This window comes from Sus scrofa, chromosome 3 (assembly GCF_000003025.6).
Source record: "Sus scrofa isolate TJ Tabasco breed Duroc chromosome 3, Sscrofa11.1, whole genome shotgun sequence".
NCBI classification, from domain to species: Eukaryota; Metazoa; Chordata; class Mammalia; order Artiodactyla; family Suidae; genus Sus; species Sus scrofa.
Genome location: NC_010445.4, coordinates 22,563,744 through 22,586,820, shown reverse-complemented (window position 1 = coordinate 22,586,820; position 23,077 = coordinate 22,563,744). Strand labels below are relative to the sequence as shown.

At 43.1% G+C, this 23,077-nt stretch overlaps 1 protein-coding gene across 1 annotated transcript; it reads left to right on the top strand.

The window, feature by feature from the left end:
* DCTN5 (dynactin subunit 5) lies at nt 15-22,648 on the top strand. Its single transcript, XM_021086466.1, has 6 exons — nt 15-181; nt 945-1,013; nt 8,342-8,460; nt 12,563-12,674; nt 17,220-17,322; nt 21,124-22,648. The coding sequence occupies exons 1-6, from the start codon at nt 134-136 to the stop codon at nt 21,219-21,221; spliced, it is 549 nt and encodes a 182-aa protein (XP_020942125.1). The 5' UTR covers nt 15-133; the 3' UTR covers nt 21,222-22,648.

Below are 23,077 nucleotides of genomic sequence, written 5' to 3'. Positions count from 1 at the left end.
CGAGCTATGGATTAGACCACAGGCTGCCCAGAGCGGAAGTGAAGGAGCAGCCGGAAGTAGCCGGAATCCCAGGCTGACTGACCGGCGAACGGTCTTTGACAGGAGCCGGAGCTGCGCGGGGGAGTTGGCGGCCATGGAGTTGGGCGAGCTGCTCTACAACAAGTCTGAGTACATCGAGACGGTGCGCGTGTCCAAACTTCTGCCCTCCCCTCTTCAGGCCTGCGTCACCTGAGGCCTTCGTCTCCATTCTGTCTCTGCCCCACCCCGGGTCCCTTTGGCATTTAGTCCGAAATTACCTAGTGAGAGTTCATTAATGTTCTGGCTTTGTTATTTATTCCTTGCATGGCCAGTTTAGGGTTTTTTTTTTTTAATTTATTCCTGGTTTTCTCACAGGGGTAAAATGCCTTTCAGAAAGTAAGACAAGTCTTCATCCATTCTGATATTAATTAGAGCTCCAGGCTTTGGGCCTTTTAAAAGTTTTTTTAAAAAAACTAATGTGTCATAATTTATTACTACGTGCCAAAGACTTAGGTTCTTTATAGTCAATACATGATGTGTGTAAATTGCTCAAAACAGAGTTAGTACTCAATCAGCATTCGTATTACTATTTTTTCATAGAAATCTCACACCGTTGGGATATTGGTAAAGTCATTATCCTGGCTTTAGGATTATAAATCTGAAATATAGAAATGAGACTTGAATTCATGTCTCTGCTGCGGCTAGGCTTATAGAACTAGCACATCCAAATTCTGGATCTGTTCCTTGGATCCCTAGGTTCCACATCCATCCTTGCTTTTTTGATCTCCTGAGCTCATTCCATTGAATACTACTCTGTTTCCAAGTCTTTTTGTCTTCAATATGAGCTTTCTTGCTGGAAACTTGTAGCCCGGAACCCACTCAGTTCTGCTGTTTGCTCACCTTGGTTTTCTGCTGTTTCCTTTTAGGCATCTGGGAACAAAGTTAGTCGCCAGTCTGTGTTGTGTGGAAGTCAGAACATCGTTCTTAATGGCAAGGTAAGGAATAGATTTCTGCTTGCTTTCCACTAATTAACATATCAGCAGTGTGGATGAAATGTTGCCATGTCTTCCACTTTATTACTGTACATTCTTTTTTTTTTCCCCCACTGTGCCCACAGCATGCAGAATTTTGTGGGCCAGGAATCAAACCCCTGCCACAGCAGCAACCCAAGCGACTGCAGTGACAATGGCAGATCCTTAACCCCTTGAGTCACATAGAAACTCTTATTGCTGTACATGGAAGTTCCCATGCTAGGGGTTGAATCGGAGCTACAGCTGTTGGCCTTCTAGAATTATTTTTTTAAATTCTCCCAATTGTAATTATTGAATGCAAAAAAAAGATCCACTAAGGGAGTTCTCTGGCAGTCTAGTAAGTTAAGGATCTGACATTGTTATTGCTATGCTCGGGTCACTGCTGTGGTGCAGGTTCAGTCCCTGGGCCAGGAACTTCTGCACACCACAGGCACAGCCAAAAAAAAAAAAAAAAAGATAGAATAAAAAGAGGCAATAGAAAGCCTTTTTCCTGTTATTCCAGGAACAAAATACAACACTACCCAGAACTGAACTTATTATACAGTATTGTAGTGTGTAATATACTGCCGGACACAAACCATAAATAGGCAACACAGTCTTTTCGTGTAGAAACTAAAGCGATACTGATATAGTTATCTGTTTAGTAACAGATGGTTCAGGGATTTCCCATTGTGGCTCAGTGGTAGCAAACCTGACAAGTATCTGTGAGGACATGGTTTTGATCTCTGGCCTTGCTCAGTGGGTTAAAGATCTGGTGTTGCTGTGAGTTGTGGTGTAGGTCACAGACCTGGCTCAGATCTGGCATCGATGTGGCTGTGGCATAGACCAAGGCTACAGCTCCAATTCAGCTCTTAGCCTGGGAACTTCCGTATGCCAAGCATGAGGCCCTAGAAAAACAAATAAACAAAAGAATGGTTCAGTATTAACTGAAATGCTTAAAATTAACATAAGAATTGGGAAAGATACTAAAATATGAAATGCATTTGAAAAATGGAATGCTAAAGTTTCAGAATTTTGTAGTCTGAATAAATTGAAATAGCAGAGAGATGAATATAAACCTTGGTTAATATTAGATCATTTCAGAACCAGAGAAAATATCAAGATATATTTGAGCTTGGCAAACACTGAAGTCCATAGATTTTTTTTTTTTCCTGCCATTAGGAACACCCAATTTTCCTTGAAATATTAAATCTCTAACATCAAGCAGTAAAATAATCTCATGATCTTCAAAAGGTCACATTTAGGTGTTCCCATTGTGGCTTGGCAGTAATGAACCCGACTAGTATCCATGAGGACTCGGGTTTGATCTCTGACCCCACTCAGTGGGTTAAAGATCCAGTGTTGCTGTGGCTGTGGTGTAGGCCAGCAGCAGGAGCTCTGATTCAACCCCTAGCATGGGAATTTCCATACGCTGCAGTGCAGCCCTAAAAAGATAAAAAAGGAAAAAAGAAAATTCAGTTAATGAGTCGGACTTATGAGCAAGTTTTTTCTTTAATCCCTCAGGTAATTCCAAAACATTTTCTATTTTATAGGGAAGATTTGTGTGAGTGTATATATTAAAGTATTTATGACAAAATTTGTCATTGTCACATTTTTGAGTACACAATTCTTTGGCATTAATTACATTCACAGTGTGGAGCAATTATCATCACTATATCTATTCCCCAAATTTTTCATCACCCAAACAGAACTCTGGACTCATTAAGAAATATCTCCCCATTCCGTTTTTCTCCCAGACCCTGGTAACCTCAATCTACTTTCTGTCTCTATGAATGTGCCTATTCTAGATATGTCATTTAGGTGGAATCACGTAATACTTGTCCTTCTTTGGGTTTGGCTTATTGTCCTTAGCATAGTACTTTTCAGAGTTCATTCATGTTGAAGCATGTATCAGAGTTTAATTCCTTTTCATGACTGAGTAGTATTCCATCACATATGTACATTTTAATCCATTAATCTGTTGATGGACACTTGGGTTGTTTTCACTTTTTGTTTTTTGTTTTTGCTTTTTATGGCTGAGCTCCACAGCATATGGAGGTTCCCAGGCTAGGGGTTGAATTGGAGCTATAGCTGCCAGCCTACGTCACAACCACAGCAGTACAGGATCTGAGCTGTCTGCAACCTACACCACAGCTCACGGCAATACCAGATGCTTAACCCACTGAGTGAGGCCAGGGATCGAACCCGCAACCTCATGGTTCCCAGTCGGATTTGTTCCTGCTGTGCCAGGGAACGCCTGTTTTCACCTTTTGGCTATTGGGGATAATGTTGCAATGAACATTGGCATACAAGTATCCGTTTGAATAGCTGTTTTCAGTTTTTTTCGGTTATATGCCTAAGGGTTGGATGGCTGGGTCATGTGATGTTTTTCAGCTTTGTGAAGAACTGCCAAACTGCACCATTTTACATTCCCACCGCAATGCCAAAGAGTACCAGTTGCTCCATATCTTCATGTTATTCTGGGGGGAGTTCTGGATGTGGGTATGAAAGGTGTCTTATTGTAGTTTTGGTTTGCTTTTCCGTCTTGTCTAATGATGATGAACATCTTTTAATGTGCTATTGGTCATTTGCATGTCTTTGGAGAAATGTCTATTCAGTCCTTCAACCATTTTAAAATTGTATTGTCTTTTTTATTGTTCTCTGTTTTTTTTTTAGAGCTCCACCAGCGGCATAGGGAAGTTCCCAGGCTAGGGGTCTAATTGGAGCTACAGCTGCCGGCCTACAACACAGCCACAGCAACAACAGATCCAAGCAGCATCTGTGACCTACACCACAGCTTATGGCAATGCTGGGTCCTTAACCCACTGAGCAAGGCCGGGGATCGAATCCACATCCTCATGGATACTAGTTGGATTTGTTTTCCCTGAGCCACAACAGGAACTCTGTCTTTTTATTGTTGAGTTATAGGAGTTCTTTGTATACTCTGGATGTTAAATCCTTATCACATACATGACCATAAATATTTTCTATCATTCTGTAGATTATCTTTTTACTTTCTTGATAAATTTTTTGATGCACAAGAAGTTTTAAATTTGATGAAGTCCAGTTTATCTATTTTTTTAAATTTAATTTAATTTTATTTTATTTTATTTTTTGTCTTTTTAGGGCCACACCCTCAGCTTATGGATGTCCCAGGCTAGGGGTCAAATCAGAGCTGTAGCTGCTGGCCCCAGCCACAGCCATAGCAACACCAGATCCGAGCCGTGTCTGCTACCTACAGCACAACTTACAGCAACTCTGGCTTCTTAACCCACTGAGCGAGGCCAGGGATTGAACCTGCATTCTCATGGATGCTAGTCAGATTCATTTCCACCGAGCTACGGCGGGAACTTCTCTATTTATCTTTTGTTGCTCAAGTATTTGGTGTCATATCTAAGAATCCTTGCCAAACCCAAGAAGACTTACTCCTATGTTTTCTTCTAGGAGTTTTATGGTTTCAGCACTTTTACTTAGGTCGTTGATCCATTTTGAGTTAATTTTTGCATGTGACAGGAGGCTGGGGTCCTTATTAATTAATTCTTTGGATGGAACTCTCCTTGCCCCAGCACCATTTGTTGAAGAGATTGTTGTTTCCCCATTGGTGGTCTTGGCATCCTTGTAGGGAATCATCTGGCCATAGATATGTGGGTTACTTCCTGGACTCTTAATTCCAGGATATGTAGTTGATATATATCTCTTTATGCCTGTACTGCACTGTTTTGATTACTGTAGCTTTGTAGTACATTTTTTATTTTTCAAGATTGTTTTGGTTATTTGGGGCCCTCTGTTTCTTTCTTTCTTTTTTTTTTTTTTTTTTTCCTTTCATTTTATAACCACACCTGTGGTATATGAAAGTTCCCAGGCAAGGGGTCGAATTGGAGCTATAACTGCCGGCCTACACCATAGCCAGAGCAACACAAGATCCAAGCCACATCTGTGACCTCGCTGCAGCTTAAGGCCACACCAGATTCTTAACCCACTGAACAAGGCCAGGGATCAAATCTGCATCCTCACAGACAATGTATCAGGTTCTTAACTTGCTGAACCACAACAGGAACTCCCTTCTCTTTCATGGTTCCTAGTCAAATTCATTTCCACTGCACCACAATGGGAACTCCTTTTTTTTTTTTTTTTTAATCCTTCTTGCTAGATTTCTTTGACCATCTGTGATATCATTTACTTCTTATGTTTTATTTTTTTGTGTGTTTGCTTCTTGGGTGGGAGTGTAATTTAGGCTGACTGAGCAACTCACGTAGATTTTCTTTATTTCCAGATTAAGATTGTTATCTTTATTTAAAACACAGTAAAACAGTAACAGCTATTACCAGATTCTGAGAACTCTTGGTATTCTGTTTTATTCCAAAAGGAAAGGAAGTCATTTTCTCTGATTGTAACAGGAAACACAAGCTGAAAACAATGATTGAAATAAATTAAAGATCTCAGATAAGAGAATTACATAGAAATAGACATCTCTTTAAGCTTGAAGAAAATAGGTTTTAGAAACCAAGCAGAACGGTAATACTTTACAGTCTGCTGATATGAAAGTTTCCTTTTATTTATAGAGATTTTATAGATTGAACATACACAGGTCAGATTGGTAAACTCTTCCAGGCATGACTGCATTTCTTTTTCAGTATCCTTTCAGAGCCTGGTGTTCAGGCTGGTGATTCATCTAAATTCACTTTTTTTTTTTTTTTTTTTTTTTTTTTTTTAGTCTTTGGGCCATTTCTTGGGCCACTCCCGCAGCACATGGAGGTTCCCAGACTAGGGGTCTGATCGGAGCTGTAGCTGCCGGCCTACGCCAGAGCCACAGCAACTCAGGATCCGAGCCGCATCTGCGACCCACACCACAGCTCACGGCAACGCCGGATCCTCAACCCACTGAGCAAGGCCAGGGATCGAACCCACAACTTCATGGTTCCTAGTCGGATTTGTGAACCACTGAGCCATGATGGGAGCTCCCTAAATTCACCTATATTTGAGGTGTATTCATCTACCTCTCTAGGCTGATCTTCTGTCCTGGGCCCTAGACCCTGCCTGTTGCTCATCCCACAGATACCTCAAACTCAGCATTTCAAAACTGAATTTATCACCTCATCCCCAGAATTGCTCATCCTGTCTTAGATTCTCTTTCTCTTACTCAGCATCTAATCTTAAAGACCAAGTCATATAGATTCTCTTCCTTGTTTTTCTTTTTTAATGTTTTAAATTGGAACATTTAAAAAAAAAGTCATTTTTGTTGAGGTATAATATACATCCAATAAAACGTATCCCTTTATTTAAATAAAATTTTTTTTTTTTCTTTTTAGGGTCACACCTGCAGCATATGGAAGTTCCCAGGCTAGGGGTCAAATTGGAGCTACAGCTGCCAGCCTGTACCACGCCACAGTAATGTCAGATCCAAGCCTCATCTGTGACGTATGGCAACGCTGGATTCCTAATCCACTGAGCAAAGCCAGGATTGAACCTGCATCCTCGTGGTTCTTAACCTGCTGAGCCACAACAGGAGCTCCAAAATGTATCCATTTTATAAATATGCAGTTTGAAAGGTTTTGGCTAATGTATCCATCTATGCAATTAGTATCACAATTAAGATATAAAATATTTATATTACCCTGGTTTCCTTGTGCCCCTCTGTGATCAAGCCTCTTTCTAGCTTTGCCCCAGATAACCACGGATGTAAAACTAACATAAATTAGTTTTGCATTTTCTGGAATTGGAATATGTGCTCTTTTTTTTAATCAGGCTTCTTTCACTCAGCATAATGTTTTTGAGATTTATCCATGTTGTTGGATATATTTATCCATATTATGGATATAGTTGTGGGGGTAGGTTTTACTTTTTATAGCTGAGTAGTATTGAAATTCCCACTGTGACTCAGCAGCTTAAGAACCTGACATAGTGTCCATGAGGATGCAGGTTCAATCCCTGGCCTTAACCAGTGGGTTAAGGGTCCAACATTGCCCCAAGCTGTGGTGTAGGTTGCAGATATGGTGCTGCTGTGGCCTGGGCCCCTGCTGTAGCTCCAATTTGACCCCTAGCCAGGAAACTTCCATGTGCTGCAGGTGTGGCCCTAAAAAGAAAAAAAAAAAAAGTAGATGAGCAATATTATTATGAAACTTTTAGGATGTATATAAAGGTAAAGAGAGCAGTTCCTGCTGTGATGTTGTCTCTGTGAAGGCATGGGTTTAATCCTTTAATTAAGGATCTGGTGTTGCTGTAGCTGTGGTGTAGTTCACAGCTGAGGCTTCGATTTGATCTCTGGTCTGGGAACTTCCATATGTCATGGATACAGCCAAAAAAAGAAAAAAAAAGTAGAGCATATAATAAGTCCCCATATAATCATTCACCAGCTTCTATAATTAGCAATAATCTAGCATTCTTGTTTCATCTCTATACCCACCTGCCAAATCCAACCCAATTTCGGTTGTTTGTTTGTTTTGGCCGTACCCACGACACGTGGAAGTTCTTTGGCCAGGGATTGAACTGGCAGCACAGCAGCAACCCAAACCACAGCATTGACAGTGCTGGGTCCTTAACCTCTGAGCCTCAAGGGAACTCCCAAACCAATTTTGGAACAGAATGCTTTTATATCCTCTAGGGGAAAAAGTCTAAGCTTCTGTACTCAGCATACATAATTCTTCATGATCTGGTCCCTTGCTTACTTTTCCAGCTGCAACCCTAGCCACATGCAGTTTTTTTTAAACATTGTTTATTCAACAGACATTTCAAGAATGCCTGCACTTTACCAAATGTGGGGCATTAATTCCCCCCAACTTCTGGGGTGTGTTATTCAGCCCCTCCTGGCAACTTCTAAGGAAGCCAGATATCACATCCCACAGTATAGCACTTAATCTGAGTCCAAAAAATGGGAGAGGAAGCAGAATCTCAGTGGATCCACCCTTAGGAGCATGAGGTTGGAGATGGTCAGTAGTATTAAGAGATTAGACAAAGGAGGGAGTAGCCCTGACTCTCACTGAGCAAGCAGCCAGGGTGTGGGAGCAGGTGGAACTGGCTGCATCTGAAGAAGTGCAGAGACGCAGTCTAGTACAGGTATTCCCAATAAATGTTTGTCCATCCAGTGAGTCCTGCTCATGGGATGATAATGGCAAGGCTTGTGATGTACTGGGAACGTCTTCATCTGCAATCAGCATTACGAGGGCAATTCTCTTTACCTTGAAAATCATCCCTTTTGACAGAACATGGGATTCAGTAGAGCGCAGCGTAACTCTGAACGTGTCATGCCTCCTCCTCTCTTTTTGTCATGTTTTAGGCTGTGTCGGTAGCTTTTTAAAATGTGCTTTGTTTTATAGACCATTGTGATGAATGACTGTATTATCCGAGGGGATCTGGCAAATGTCAGAGTTGGACGTCATTGTGTCGTGAAAAGTCGGAGTGTCATAAGGCCACCATTCAAGAAATTCAGCAAAGGGTAAGTAATGTAATGACCTGTTTCAGGCTTGGGAAAGATGCTCCTGCTGGTGGCGGCATCCATGTGTTGAGTTGAGGGGTAGGGAGCAGGTCTACACTATTGTTTGGGACACAAGATTTCACCATGGTGAACACAGCTCCAGTGGTGGCTTAGTCTAGTTGGCAGTTGATTAGTTGATGGCCAGAAACAATCTACTTAAGCTGGCAGCAGCAAAGGGGACTCTGATTAAACAGATGCAGCATATTTGATGGAATTTCAGAGCAGAAAAAGGGGCCAAGCTTCACAAGGAACTAGAACCTGGAACTGGACAGCTAGCCAGAATCATGACAACTATTCTGTCTGATTACTGCCCTGTCTCCAGTTACACTGTTTCTTAGCTGTCCTTTGCTCTGCACTTGTTCTTGCTGCTTTTTCCTCTCAGCCGTATCTTCCCCCTTTTCTCGCGGAGCCAGCCTTGCTGCCTCAGCCCTTTATTTACATCCCTTCTCCATTTAGGCTTCCAACTAATAACCAGCCAGACTCTTTTCGGTCCTGTTAACAAAATCTTGGGGAAGGGAGTCTGACTGGCTCAGTTTGAGTTAAGTGCCTATCTCTGGTGTAAGCCACGTTGACCCAGAGGGCAAGGTCAAGTCAGGCCCACTGCTCTCTCAGTGGAAATAAGATTATCTAAGCTAAGAAAGGACGTGGATGGGCAAGAAAACCCAGCACTGTGCTTGACATGGTGATATTCTCCTTGCCGCTCTGGTTCCTGTCTGTGGCACCATCTGCTTTTCATCCAACAACTCAACAAGCTCTTATTGAGTGCTTTCTTTATACCAGTTACGAGGTGAAAAGCTGGGCATATGAGGATGGATAAAACAGTCTCAAAACCCTAGTGGTAGAAATAAAACTAGTGAGTGTAACAAAAAAGAAAGACTCACAGGTACAGAGAACAAACTGTACAGCAGAAATGATCACAACCTTGTGAATCAACTATACTTCAATAAAGCTTTAAAAAATAATAAATTTAGGGGTTCCCATCGTGACTCAGTGGTTAACGAATCCAACTAGGAACCACGAGGTTGCGGGTTCGATCCCTGGCCTTGCTCAGTGGGTTAAGGATCTGGTGTTGCCGTGAACTGTGGTGTAGGTTACAGATGCAGTTGGGATCCCGAGTTGCTGTGGCTGTGGTGTAGGCCAGTGGCTACAGCTCCATTTCGACCCCTAGTCTGGGAACCTCCATATGCTGCGGGAGCGGCCCAAGAAATGGTAAAAAGACAAAAAAAAAAAAAAAAAAAAAAAAAGATTAAAAAAAATAATAATAATAAATTTAAAAAAATATAAACATACAAATGTGAAGTTCCCATTGTGGTGCAGCGGAAATGAACCCAACCAGTAGTATCCATGAGGACGTGGGTTCAATCCCTGGCTTCGCTCAGTGAGTCAAGGATCTGGTGTTGCCATGAGCTGTGGTATAGGTCGAAGACACGGCTTGGATCCTGCGTTGCTGTGGCTGTGGTGTAGACTAGCAGCTGCAGCTCTGATTCGACCCCTAGCCTGGAAACCTCCATATGCCGTAGGTGTGGCCCAAAAAGCAAAAAGAAAAGTTTTGCAGAACTCCCCCCACCCCGCCCCCAAAAAAAGAGCAATGATGGTTACCAGTGGGGAGATGGAGCAGGTGGGGCAAGATAGGGGCAGAGGATTAAGAAGTACAAACTATTGTGTATAAAATAAATAAGCTACAAGGATATATTGTACAGCACAGAGAGTATGGCTTATATATATATATATATATATATATATATTTTTTTTTTTTTTTTTTTTTTTTTTTTTTTGCTTTTTAGGGCCGCACCTGTGGCATATGGAAGTTCCCAGGCTAGGCTGGGGGTCCAGTCTGAGCTACAGCTGCAGGCCTACGCCACAGCCACAGCACCAGAACCTACACCAAAGCTCGCAGCAATGCTGGACCTTAACCCACTGAGCGAGACCAGGGATTGAACCTGCATTCTCATGGACACTAGTCGGGTTCTTAACCCTCTGAGCCGTGATGGGAACTCCCTGTCCATCCTGCAGTTTGAATGTGGTTAGGGAGGAACAGAGAAGAGAGCAGCTGACTGAGACTACAACACCTGTATATCATGTAGGAGTCATCCTGCATTTCCCATAGTGATGTTGGGTTCCAGGCTTTCCATTGTGGACAGGAATCAGAGCAGGGAGTCCTTGTAAATCCCATCAGATTCACATGAAAACATTCACTCAGTACCTTGGAAGGCTGTTGGGGCTGGGGTGAACCAGAAAACCTTGTGTAGCTGTTTTCACACAGTGACTAATGCTCTGCTAAAATTGTCGACTCCATTTCCTGATAAAGGCATTACTGGGCTAGATGTGGTCCAGGAATAGGATGGAGCATAAACAAGGAGCTTATTGGTGAATGCAAGGGTGTGTAAATAAAAATAGTCCACGTGAGAAATAAACATGTGCAAGTGTAAATAGCAACACATAAATTGAAAGCAGATGGCCATTTCCTTCCTTGCATACTTCAATACTGGAAGCAGGTAATAGTAGAAGGTGTGGAAATTTTAATTTAAAATTAAAGAGCTGACAGTAGTACAGTAAAATCAAGGAATCCATTGCCACGAGGGATCCAGACTAAAAATGCGAAATGATTTAAGAAAGATTTTTTTTTTGTCTTTTTAGGGCCACACCCTCGGCATGTGGAAGTTCCCAGGCTAGAGGTCCAATTGGAGCTGCAGCGGCCAGCCTCAGCCACAGCAATGCCAGATCCAAGCCCCGTCTGCCACCTACCTCACAGCTGAAGGGCAATGCCGGATCCTTAACCCACTGAGTGAGGTCAGGGATCGGACCTGCATCCTCATGGATGCTAGTTGGGTTCGTTAACCACTGAGCCACAATGAGAACTCCGAAGATTTAAATAAATTTTAGGTCCATGGAAGACAGGTATCATCTCTGACAAAATAGAACATGGGACTGAAAAGAGCCAGTGAGCATCTAGCTACCTTATACAGTTCCAGTCCAAGTATTTCACATCCCAAGGTACTGAAATTACTTGCAAATATGATCACAGACCACTGTCAATGACATTTGATAAATCCTGGAGAATGGGAACAGTGTCAGAAGGGGGAGAAAGCCTACTGACTCCTTAAGTCTTGGCTTAAATGTCACCTTCAATTAAGTTTTACCAAACCTCCAGTCTGCGTAAAGTCTCTTTGTTACATGCTCTCGTAACATGGTATTTTTCCTCTGTACCACTTATCACAGTGGTAACTAATTACTTATATCATCATTTATTTAATCTCTCTTTTCTCCTCTTGCCTGTAAGCTCCTCATAGGCAGGATTCCTTCCATTTGCTCACCATTGTATCTCCACTTCCTAGCGTAGAGTCCTGCATGTAGTAGACACTCAATAAAATGTCAATATGTAAATTTTTAGCTTGTTGGGAATTATATCCCATGAACCTTAAATCAGTCCCCTGAAGCATTATAGAGCCAACTAGTGAAAATGTGATCTGTGAGCATTTTCAAAGGGGATAGGAATGAGCAAAACATGCATTCATTTGTAGCTTTTTTTTTTTTTTTTGGTCTTTTTGCCATTTCTTGGGCTGCTCCCGCAGCATATGGAGGGTCCCAGGCTAGGGGTCTAATTGGAGCTGTAGCCACCGGCCTATGCCAGAGCCACAGCAACGCGGGATCCGAGCTGAGTCTGTGACCTATACCACAGCTCACAGCAACGCCGTATCCTTCACCCACTGAGCAAGGCCAGGTATCGAACTCGCAATCTCATGGTGCCTAGTCAGATTCGTTAACCACTGAGCCACAATGGGAACTCCCATTTTTAGCTTTTTTAGCTTTGAAGATCTTATCCTTACTGTTTTGCTGTTTCCTTGCACATTTCCTGGGTCTCATGTTTCTGATTTGGATTTAGCAGTCACATGCATCTTCTTCAACATGATAGAATTCCTCGAGCCTGAGAAGCCTTTCCTTGCTGGGAGCAGTCTTATTAAGACAAGATGATTGAGTTGAGAGTACAATTGTTAGTCTGTAAACCTTGACCCAAAGTACATCACCTTGACCTTTCTTTGTTCATCTTCTTTTTCTTCTACAGTGTTGCATTTTTTCCTTTACACATTGGGGACCATGTCTTTATTGAGGAAGACTGTGTGGTCAACGCAGCTCAGATCGGCTCTTATGTTCACGTTGGCAAGAACTGTGTGATTGTGAGTATGGTGACTTGGCTGGCTGAGCAGCCTCACTCCCCCTCTAGTTCCCTTCCCTCATGTCAGTGGGCCTCTGCTTCTGTCACCAAGCAGAGTAGAAGTCACTTCTGGTCTGCTGGTCTATCAGAATTATTATTGGAATCGGAGTTTTTCCTAGGCATGAATTATCATGGCTAACCTTGATGGAACCTCTTCCCTATGATGCTGAACTCTTTGATTATTTCCCTGAATCCTCACAACCATCCAGGGGTAGCGGGTACTGTTATGATCCCTGTTTGCAGATGAGAAGACTGAAGACCTTCGATATTATGGGATTGGACAAAGCTAGCAAGTGGTTGTGCTGGGATTTGAACCCTAGTGGTATGAATAGCCACGCCACTGTGTGGTCTGTTACCTCACTTCAGGAAGCTTACAGTCTAGTGGGGGGCGAGGGGATCTTGAAGGGCACGTTGAAATTGGCTCATGGACAGAGGAGAATGGGCGTTTCGGGAAAGAGACCAACACGTGTAAGGGTCACAGTCCCCTAAGGGCATGCCGTTAAAGGGAACTGCATGTAGTTCAGGATGATGGGCACGCCAGGTGCTTGGCTGACCCCATAGGACCCTGGTCCATGGTGTCAGTGTGTTTAACCCAGCCAAGGGTTTCCAAGCCGAATTTCTTGATATTTTATAGATGAAGAGGTTGATTTCAGTTAGGATTTCTGAGACCATCCTGGGTGAAAATGTTCATGTTTCTTACATTTTAAACTTGTACCTCAGATTCTAGGAAATATGAAGACTCTTTTTATGCTTTTATTGATTTATTTAAAACACTTTTAGAGTTGATTTACAGTGTCCTGCCAATTTCTGCTCGACAGCAAAGTGACCCAGTTATACATATGTTCTTTTTCTCACCTTATCCTCCATCATGTTCCATCACAAGTGATTAGATATATAGTTCCCTCTGCTATGCAACAGGATCTCATTGCTTATTCACTGCAATAGTTTCCATTTACTGACCCCACTCCCTCCCCTCCCCCTTGGCAACCACAAGTATGTTCTCCATGTCACTGAGTTTGATTCTTTTATGTAGATAGGTTCACTTCTGCCATATATTAGATTCCAGATATAAGTGATATCATATGGTATTTGTCTTTCTGACTTTCTTCACTTAGTATGAGAGTCTACTTCCATCCATGTTGCTGCAAATGGCATTATTTTGTTCTTTTTATGACTAAGTGGTATTCCATTGTGTATGTATACCCCATCTTCTTAATCTGTTCATTTGTTGATGGTCATTTAGGTTGTTTCCATGTCTTGGCTATTGTGAACAGTGCTGCAGTGAACATAGGGGTGCCTGTATCTTTTTGAATGAAAGTTTTGTCCAGATATATGCCCAGGAGTGGGATTGCTGGGTCATATGGTAGTTCTATTTTTAGTTTTCTGAGGTACCTCCATACTGTTTTCCATAGTGGTTGTACCAACTTACATTCCCACTAACAGGGTAGGAGGGTTCCCTTTTCTCCACACTCCCTCCGGCATTTGTTATTTGTAGACTTACTAACGATGGTAAGTCTGTCGTTAGTGAGTCCATCATTAGTAATGAGGTACCACTCATTGTAGTACCTCATTATAGTTGCTTGTTTTTGTTTTGTTTTTTTTTGCTTTTTGGGTCGCTCCTGTGGCATATGGAAGTTCCCAGGCTAGCGGTTGAACTGGAGCTACAGCTGCCAGCCTACACCACCGCTCATGGCAACGCTGGATCCTTAACCCACTGATCAAGGCCAGGGATTGAACCTGCATCCTCGTTGTTTATAATAGGTTCATTACCACTGAGCCACAGTGGAAACTCCTGCAGTCAGGTTCTTAACCTACTTTGCCATGGTGGGAACTCCTGTTTTGCTGCTATCTAGTTGACCAGTTTACCCAGAATTCTCTGAAACCCAGTTGAGCACATTTCTCTGAGTGGGCAGAATGGCCAGCTCTAGACAAGGTGCCCTCAGGCTGTGTGGTGGCAGGTGATACAGTGAGAAGGTTCATTTCCTCTGCTCTCCTTTTCCAAGGCCCTTTGTCTCCAGATTCCTATCTGTGAATGTGTCCTGCCTTATGCAGTGGATTGTTTCCTTTTACTCGGTACCCCATGTGCTTTGTCTGAGATACTAGGAGCTTAGGGATTATAGGACATCTTTGAGTTAATTTGAGAGTCACTAGGAGAGCTGGTCATGTGCCCAATTTTCAATATTACCAGTAACATGTAATTCATGGAAGAAAACTTTCTAAGGAGAAATGAAGAACTACAGTCATAATTTGCTTCTGCCTTAAAGATGTTGCCCAACTTGGGTATTACCCACCCAGCTGGAGACAACTTAGCCACTGAAGAAATTCAGACCTTACAGATATAAGCTTTTTAAAAAATTCATTTGGCTGTTTACATGGAAGTTCCTAGAAATACATAAGATTTGGGTATTTAATATTGGGGGGAAAGTTGAACATAACTGATTCAAAGTAGCTTTCATGTTCACATTATCCTGGTATTTGTTGGTATTCCACATCCTCAGACAGATAGATAGATATATATTGGTCTTTTTAGGGCCACACCATGGCACATGGAGGTTTCCAGGCTAGGGGCTGAATCAGAGCTGCAGTTGCTGACTTACACCACAGCTCACGGCAATACCAGATCCTTAACCCACTGAGTGAGGTCAGGGATGGAACCTTTGTCCTCATGGATACGAGTCAGATTCATTTCCGCTGAGCCACAGTAGGAATTCCCTCAACCAGATATGTTTATCAGATTATCTGGCTAGAACACAAGTGAGCTTTTAGACCTAGATGATGTCATTACTATCAGTAAAGACCGAAACTTTCATTTACTCAGCACGTTCTCTGAGGCCCAACTTTGAACTGTTACAGAAGCCTCTTTCCCTTAAGCCATGAAATGGACGAATCTCCCAGATCTTATTTCTTGCTCCCAAAATGCTGTGGGTGATGGCACAATTGAAAAGTGATGACAGTGGATTAAATCACATGTCTTCTAATAGCTACCACTTACCTGTGGGAGAACAGATGAACTAATAACTTTATATCCAAATGAATGTGCCGAGATTTGTCCAGTTGGAATTGACAGAAGAACAAAGAAACCTTAAGCTGGTAGATGCAGAATGAATCTATTGGCTGATATGAACCAGGAATGCAGAAGTAGATTCCCATTTCATACACAGATCACTCCAGGGGTTCAATTGATGTCATGGGAATTAGTCTCCTTTTCTTTTTTGTTTTCCTCTGGGAGGCTCTCAGGTCCTTTCCTCATGGAAACCAATGCTGATCCAAGCTGCTATCCTATCCTCTAGAAACCCCTTTGGAAAGAGCTTCTTTTCCCAGTAGTCCCAGCAGAAGCCCTGAGGTTGAGATTCATTAGACTGTTTTGGCTCATATGCCAGTTTCCTAAATCAGGGGCTATGGCGAGGCTTGGGGTATAGACTGGGATGGGAGGTGAAGCACGTGGACTGAGATGGGGATGGGGTACTCTCCGAGGAAAAGACAGGTTCTCTTACTAGAAGAAAGGGGAATGGATATCGGACAGGCAAAACAGTTGATGTCCACTGAAATTAAAAAGAGGAAGATGTGGTATATATACACGATGGAATACTACTCAGCCATAAAAAAGGATGACATCATGCCATTTGCAGCAACATGGATGGAACTAGAGAATCTCATACTGAGTGAAATGAGCCAGAAAGACAAAGACAAATACCATATGACATCACTTATAACTGGAATCTAATATCCAGCACAAATGAACATCTCCTCAGAAAAGAAAATCAATCATGGACTTGGAGAAGAGACTTGTGGTTGCCTGATGGGAGGGGGAGGGAGTGGGAGGGATCGGGAGCTTGGGCTTATCAGTCACAACGTAGAATAGATTTACAAGGAGATCCCGCTGAATAGCATTGAGAACTATGTCTAGATACTCATGTTGCAACAGAAGAAATGGTGGGGGAAAAACTGTAATTGTAATGTATACATGTAAGGATAACCTGACCCCCTTGCTGTACAGTGGGAAAATAAAATTAAAAAAAAAAAAAAAAAAAAAAAAAAAAAAAAGAGGAAGAAAGGAGTTTGTGTTGGTGCAGTGAGTTAAGGATCTGGCATTGTCGCTGATGTGGCATGGGTTTGATCCCTGGCCCTGGAACTTCTGTATGCCATGGGTGCAGCCCCCAAAAAAAGAAAGAAAAGAAGATTAATTCTCGAAGACGGAATTTCATATAATCTGAAATGCCTAAGATAACCCGAACTGTCCTTCTCATATAACCCCCTCCCAAACACACACGCGCTCTCTCTCTCCCTCTCCCTCTCCCTCCCCCTCTCCCTCCCCCTCCCTCTCTTACCTCCTTCTTGTAAGGTACCACCTGAAGTATAGGGAATTATGGCCAAGCCTCTTGTCATTGTCCATGACTACTATATGAGATCACGACTGAAGAAAATAGAAATATATTCCACACAGCAGACTAGACAACTTTCACCCCCTCTTCTGGTCTGTTTCCTATTAACAGGATTTTAATTGCAGGGGCGCCGGTGTGTGTTGAAAGACTGTTGCAAAATTCTTGACAACACAGTATTACCCCCAGAAACCGTGGTCCCACCGTTCACCGTCTTCTCAGGCTGCCCAGGTAACTTGGGTATTGATTGTTAAAATTCAAGCTTGTTTTCTTTCACAAAAGTAATCAAGCAATTTCTGTCTCTAACAGTACGTTGGTCTAGCTAACTTAAACATTCTCCTGATACAGAGTACCTAGAAATGCTATCTAAAATAGGACTAGTGTCTTTGTACCCACATAATTGAGTTAAGGAAATTATTAAGGATCAGCAGCAAAGTGGGAACTAAGCCCACACTTTTAAGTGTGCTTCAGTTGATGCCATCTTCATGATCGCATGGTTTAGGGTTTGATGCTCATATGGGGCTGAGAGATAAAGCCTCGATCCGCACGAGGCAGAGAGACCCCCTCTCAGGGTTATCCCTCAATAAAAAGTTGACGTAGGAAAAATCTGCCACCAGCACAGGCAACGTACAAAGAAGCATGTCTCTCTTGGCCCGGACTCCGGGTGGAAGAAGCAACTCTCTCTCCAGAGAACTCTGTGGCCTTGCCCTCACATTGGTTGTGGGTTTGAATTTGTACTTCCCGCCTGGCCTAGGAGTGCCCCAACTGGAAAGCTACCACAACACTTGGTCTAAAACCAGGGAGGACACCTGAGACAAGCACACACACCCTCTTTTGATCTTGGCTGACAATGCCCACAGCCAAAGCCCACATGAGCTCAGAGGGTTCCAAATTACAAACATGTGAGGAGACAAAAGCAATCCACGCTGATCCTAGAAAGCTTGGAAAACAGCGAAAAGCAAAAGGAAGAAGTAAACCTCACATTCCCCACCCCCGCCCCCCAAGACAGTCTCTTTTTTTCTGCATGTTGTTTTACACAGTGCAGGTCACAGAGCACCTGCAGAGCATATCCCGTGGACGATGGATGAGATGAAGAGACAGGTTTGATAATACATGATACCGACCACTGGGTGGTTTAATTGTTTTTCTGATTAGAAGAAATCTCATTACTCAGATCATTGAATATGAATTTCAGAGATGTCCACATTCATCCACTCCGATGTTTTGGGGAGGAAATTGGCCATTCTGCTATTTCATGCATCCCTGCATTTGCAGAGGAGAAAGGAGAGATTTTTATTTAGTAATTATCCCCTTGCTGGGTTCGCACTGTGAAAAAATTTAATAGTTTGTAGCAAGTGCTAGATCAGAACAGTCTCAGCCATTGGTTTTTTTTTTTTTTAATGACTTTTTTATCTCAATGAGTTTTATTACATTCATAGTTGTACAATGGCCATTGCAACCCAGTTTTATAGCATTTCCATCCCAAACCCCCAGCCCATCCCCCCACCCCCCAACCTCTCTCCTTTGGAAACCATAAGGTTTTCGAAGTCTGTCAGCCACTGTTTTAAGCGGTTGTCAGACGAGCATTGGTCTGAGGTGAGAAGTGTATTGCTGGAGAAATATCTTAATCTCTATCACTTATTCAAGGTCTTAGAACCCATTTAGGGTTCTGATGGCAGATGATAGGGAAGCACTGCTAGGTATTTTAAATCCAAATAAACACTGTGTGGAGGTTCTGGTTGGGACCTTGGAGGTCATTGTATGGATGAGGAAACTGAGGCAGAAGAGGTTGAACTGTCCAAGGTATCAGAGCTGATTAGTGGAAAAGCTTTGACAAGCACTTGTTCAGGAGTTCCCGTTGTGGCGAGGCGGAAACAAATCTGACTAGTATCCATGAGGATGCAGGTTTGATCCCGGGCCTCACTCAGTGGGTCGGGCATCTGGCGTTGCTGTGAGCTGTGGTGTAGGTTGCAGACGTGGCTCAGATCCCGAGTTGCTGTGGCTGTGGTGTAGGCTGGCAGCTGTAGCTCCAATTTAACCCCTAGCCTGGGAACTTCCATATGCCAAGGGTGAGGCCCTAAAAACAAACAAAAAAAACAAAAAGACTCCTTATTTATTTATTTTTGTCTTTTTAGGCCACACCCTCAGCTTATGGAGGTTGCCAGGGGTCGAATCAGAGATACAGCTGCCGGCCTACACTGGCACAGCACAGTACCTTGGGATCCAAGCCATGTCTGTGAGCTACACCACAGCTCACAGCAACGCCGGATCCTTAACCCACTGAGCGAGGCCAGGGATTGAACCCGAAACCTCATGGTTACTAGTCGGATTCATTTCTGCTGAGCCACCACAGGAACTTCAAAACTCCTTATTTCAAGTCTAGTGCTTTTTGCACTGATAAGATCCTTTGCATGTTTATTTTATGTAGCTTTACAAACAGATGCCAACCATTTAGAGGTTGGTAATCTCCCTCTTTAATAAAGAGACATAGGGTTGCAAGGAAAACTAGCATAGTATGGAATTGAGTTAGGATGAGAGGCACACATTGAAAGGGTCTGGGTTAGGTACCAAAAACTCAGATACCCACAGGAGCCAAGCAGATATGTAAATTATTGAGGTAATAGCCTATCATAGGTTTTAAGAATATAGATATAATATTATGAGAACTCCTGGCATTTCAAGAAAAGCTAAAAATGTGAATTTTCATGTGATATTTCTGAATTTATAATTGCTGAATACTAACTTTTTACAAAAGGTTAAGTGCTGTGCAGACTAAACTTATATTTGAAAATCTAACATGGGCTGCTAGTTTGTGAAAGGTGCCTGCTAGAATGGTATATCTTTTAAGACCATTTTTTCCTGTTTTCTGTGTATGTAAAGAGCCTATGTGTGTGTTTTTGTATGTATATGAGGCTATAGGTGTGTGTATATTTATGTATATATGTTTGTCCATATAATCTAAAACTATTTTTACGTCTATAAACAGAATTACACTCTCTATTCTCTAGGAAACTTTTTTCTTAACTGTATATCATGTGGAGACATTCACCTCATTCCTTTTAAAGGTTACCTGGTTTTCATTGTTTAAATGTTCCACAGTGTAACTAAGCACCCCCTCATGTGATGGATCAAAAGGAGTTGTACCTGGTTATTTGTGATTAGAAACTTGGCTGCATTGATGCTTTTGTACATATATCATGCATTTGGGCAAGGTTACCTGTGGAGTAAGTCCGGTTACAGGATATGAACTTTTAAAAGTTTTGCTAGATATTCCTAAATTGTTCTTCAACTGGTTGTATGAGTTTATACTTCTACCCACGTGTGTGCGAGTGCTTCTTTCTTAGAAATTCTTAAATAGGGGAGTTCCTGTTGCAGCTCAGAGGTCATGAACCCAACTAGTATCCATTAGGACTCGAGTGTGATCCCTGGCCTCGATCAGTGGGTTAAGCATTGCAGTGAGCTGTGGTGTAGGTCTCAGATGGGGCTTGGATCTGGCATTGCTGTGGCTGTGGTGTAGGCCGGCAGCTGTAGCTCCAATTCAACCCCTAGCCTGGGAACTTCCATATACTGCGGATATGGCCCTAAAAAGACCTAATAATAATAATAATAATAATAATAATAATAATAATAATAAAAGCGAGGCAGTTTCTTCCCTTCAAAGCTCTCACCTTGCTTTACCCAGCAGGTGTCACTCCAGAATCCAGGGGATGGACGAATCCTTGCCTGGAACAACCTCTCATGTAGTCAGATTTGCCTTAACTCTTCAGACCATGTAGTAATGTACTGACCTCTTTTACCTGCAGTGCATTTATGCATTTTGAGAACAGTATCATCTGTCTCCCACACACACAAATTCCCATCATCTTGAAGATATGGTCAGTGGAAATATTCTGTTAGCACCAAAGAGGGAAAGCCTGGTGTGTAGACATTCACCACTCACAGAAGGGGACTTCTGGGAGCTTAAACAGAAGTCAGAGCTGCATGTGGGCCTCCTCTGGCTCCTCATGGTTGACCAGGTCTTTCTTTCCCCAGGACTCTTCTCAGGGGAGCTCCCAGAATGTACCCAGGAGCTGATGATCGACGTCACCAAGAGCTACTACCAGAAGTTTTTGCCCTTGACACAGGTCTAATGTCTCTGCCTGTGTCTTGAATTCGCTTGAGCTCTAAGATGGACTTTGGGGACCGAGTAAGCCCGTCAGCATCTACAAAGAGCTCTTGTGTCTTTGACACCTCCCACCCTCTTTTTTTTTTAATTTTTATTTTATTTAATTCTTTAGAATTTCTCAATCCTTCCAGGCTCTCAGCTCTTAAGACTTTAATAACAGAACGTCTGGAAGAGTTGTCTCCAAATGCTGTGCTTAAACCCTGTCTGTTAGCAGTCACTTGGTACCATACGTGGAACACAGAATCATCTGTTCCCAACACTCCCGCCCCCATGGATGGCTGGGTGGAGCAGGGCCCTCCGTCCCAACGTGGAGGTGGTGATGCTCACGTGCTGCCCGTGGCCACAGCCACCACAGTGCCCGCCACTCACAGGGATCCCGCTCAGCTGCCGTTGCCGCTCATACCTTTGGCCAGTCGCCACAGCTGCTCACAGTCTTGGAAAAAAGTTTGTGACTTTTCAGAGTCCAGATCCTCGTGGGCTACTAAAACTCGACGGAAAGGTGGTTGGTATTTCTCTTCTTTGCAGAATGAGCTGAACTGTCATTTTAACCCAGGGTGACTGACTAATAAAAGACTTCCTAGCATTCTAGTCTAGGGCCTTTGGCTTTCACTAAAAGGGGGCCTCTCGGCACCCAGATTTTATTTTTGCAAAGTCCAAGGTTTGAGTCTCGCACGTGGATGGATTCGCCTAGCAGCCATTCTGTGCCTGCCTCACAATATTTGGGGGCAGTAGTATATGCCTTGTTTCACCGGCGGTGTAGCATTTGTGACACTTGCTCCCTGGCCTAGAACCATTCAGCCCACCCTGTGTTTGCCATAAACCTCACAGTTCAGACCAAATTATCTGTCCTTGGGCCCAATCTCATATTTACATGGGGGCCTCTTAAAATTCTTCTGTGGGCATAGAGCCTCAAGGAGTAAAAGAAGTTTCCAGTGCTGGTCTTAGCATCTTCTGGGTAATGGCACAACCTTTCCCCTTCTGCTCTGGCCTCTTAGTTTAGGAGGAAGACTTAGAAGTGAAGGCCTGGGGAGTTCTCTTGCGGCACAGTGGGTTAAGGATCTGGCATTGTCACTGTAGTCAGTGGCTCCAGTCACTGCTGTGGCGTGGGTTCTGTTGCTGGTCTGGGACTTCCACATGCCACAGGCACACCCCCTCAAAAAAAAGAAGTCCTAGGAAAATTCACTTTGTTTAGTGCTCTGATGCTACTGTGAATGGGGCAGAACAGTTCAGCCTTGAGGTTTAGGGTGTAGCAGTTGCTGTCTTGACTTCTTTCTGGTTGCAAGGTTTGCAAAAGGAACTGTATGTAGTTGTCTCTGCTAGTTCAATGTAAAACTGCTTTCTGGTTTGTCATCTCTTTTATTTTATGTTTGCACATTAAAAGATTGACACGTGGAGTTCCCGTTGTGGCTTAGCGGTTAGTGAACCCAACTAGCATCCGTGAGGCTGCAGGTTCGATTCCTGGGGCCTCGCTCAGTGGGTTAAGGATCCGGCATTGCCGTGAGCTGTGGTGAAGGTCACAGACACGGCTCAGATCCAGCATTGCTGTGGTTGTGGTGTAGGCCGGTGGCTACAGTTCTGATTGGACCCCCTAGCTTGGGAACCTCCATGTGCCGAGGTGTGGCCCTAAAAAAGAGACACAAAGACCAAAAAAAGAAAAAAAAAGTTTGACGCATGAAACAAGGCAGTTGAAGGTGATCGCTCTCCACCTCTAGCCATGGCGACCTCTCTTCCTCTGGGCATTTCACTGTGTGCCCAGCGTCCTCCTGTGGGCTTTGTACTCACTTGTCAACTTAGGGCTCACACTGACCCTGTAAGGTGGGT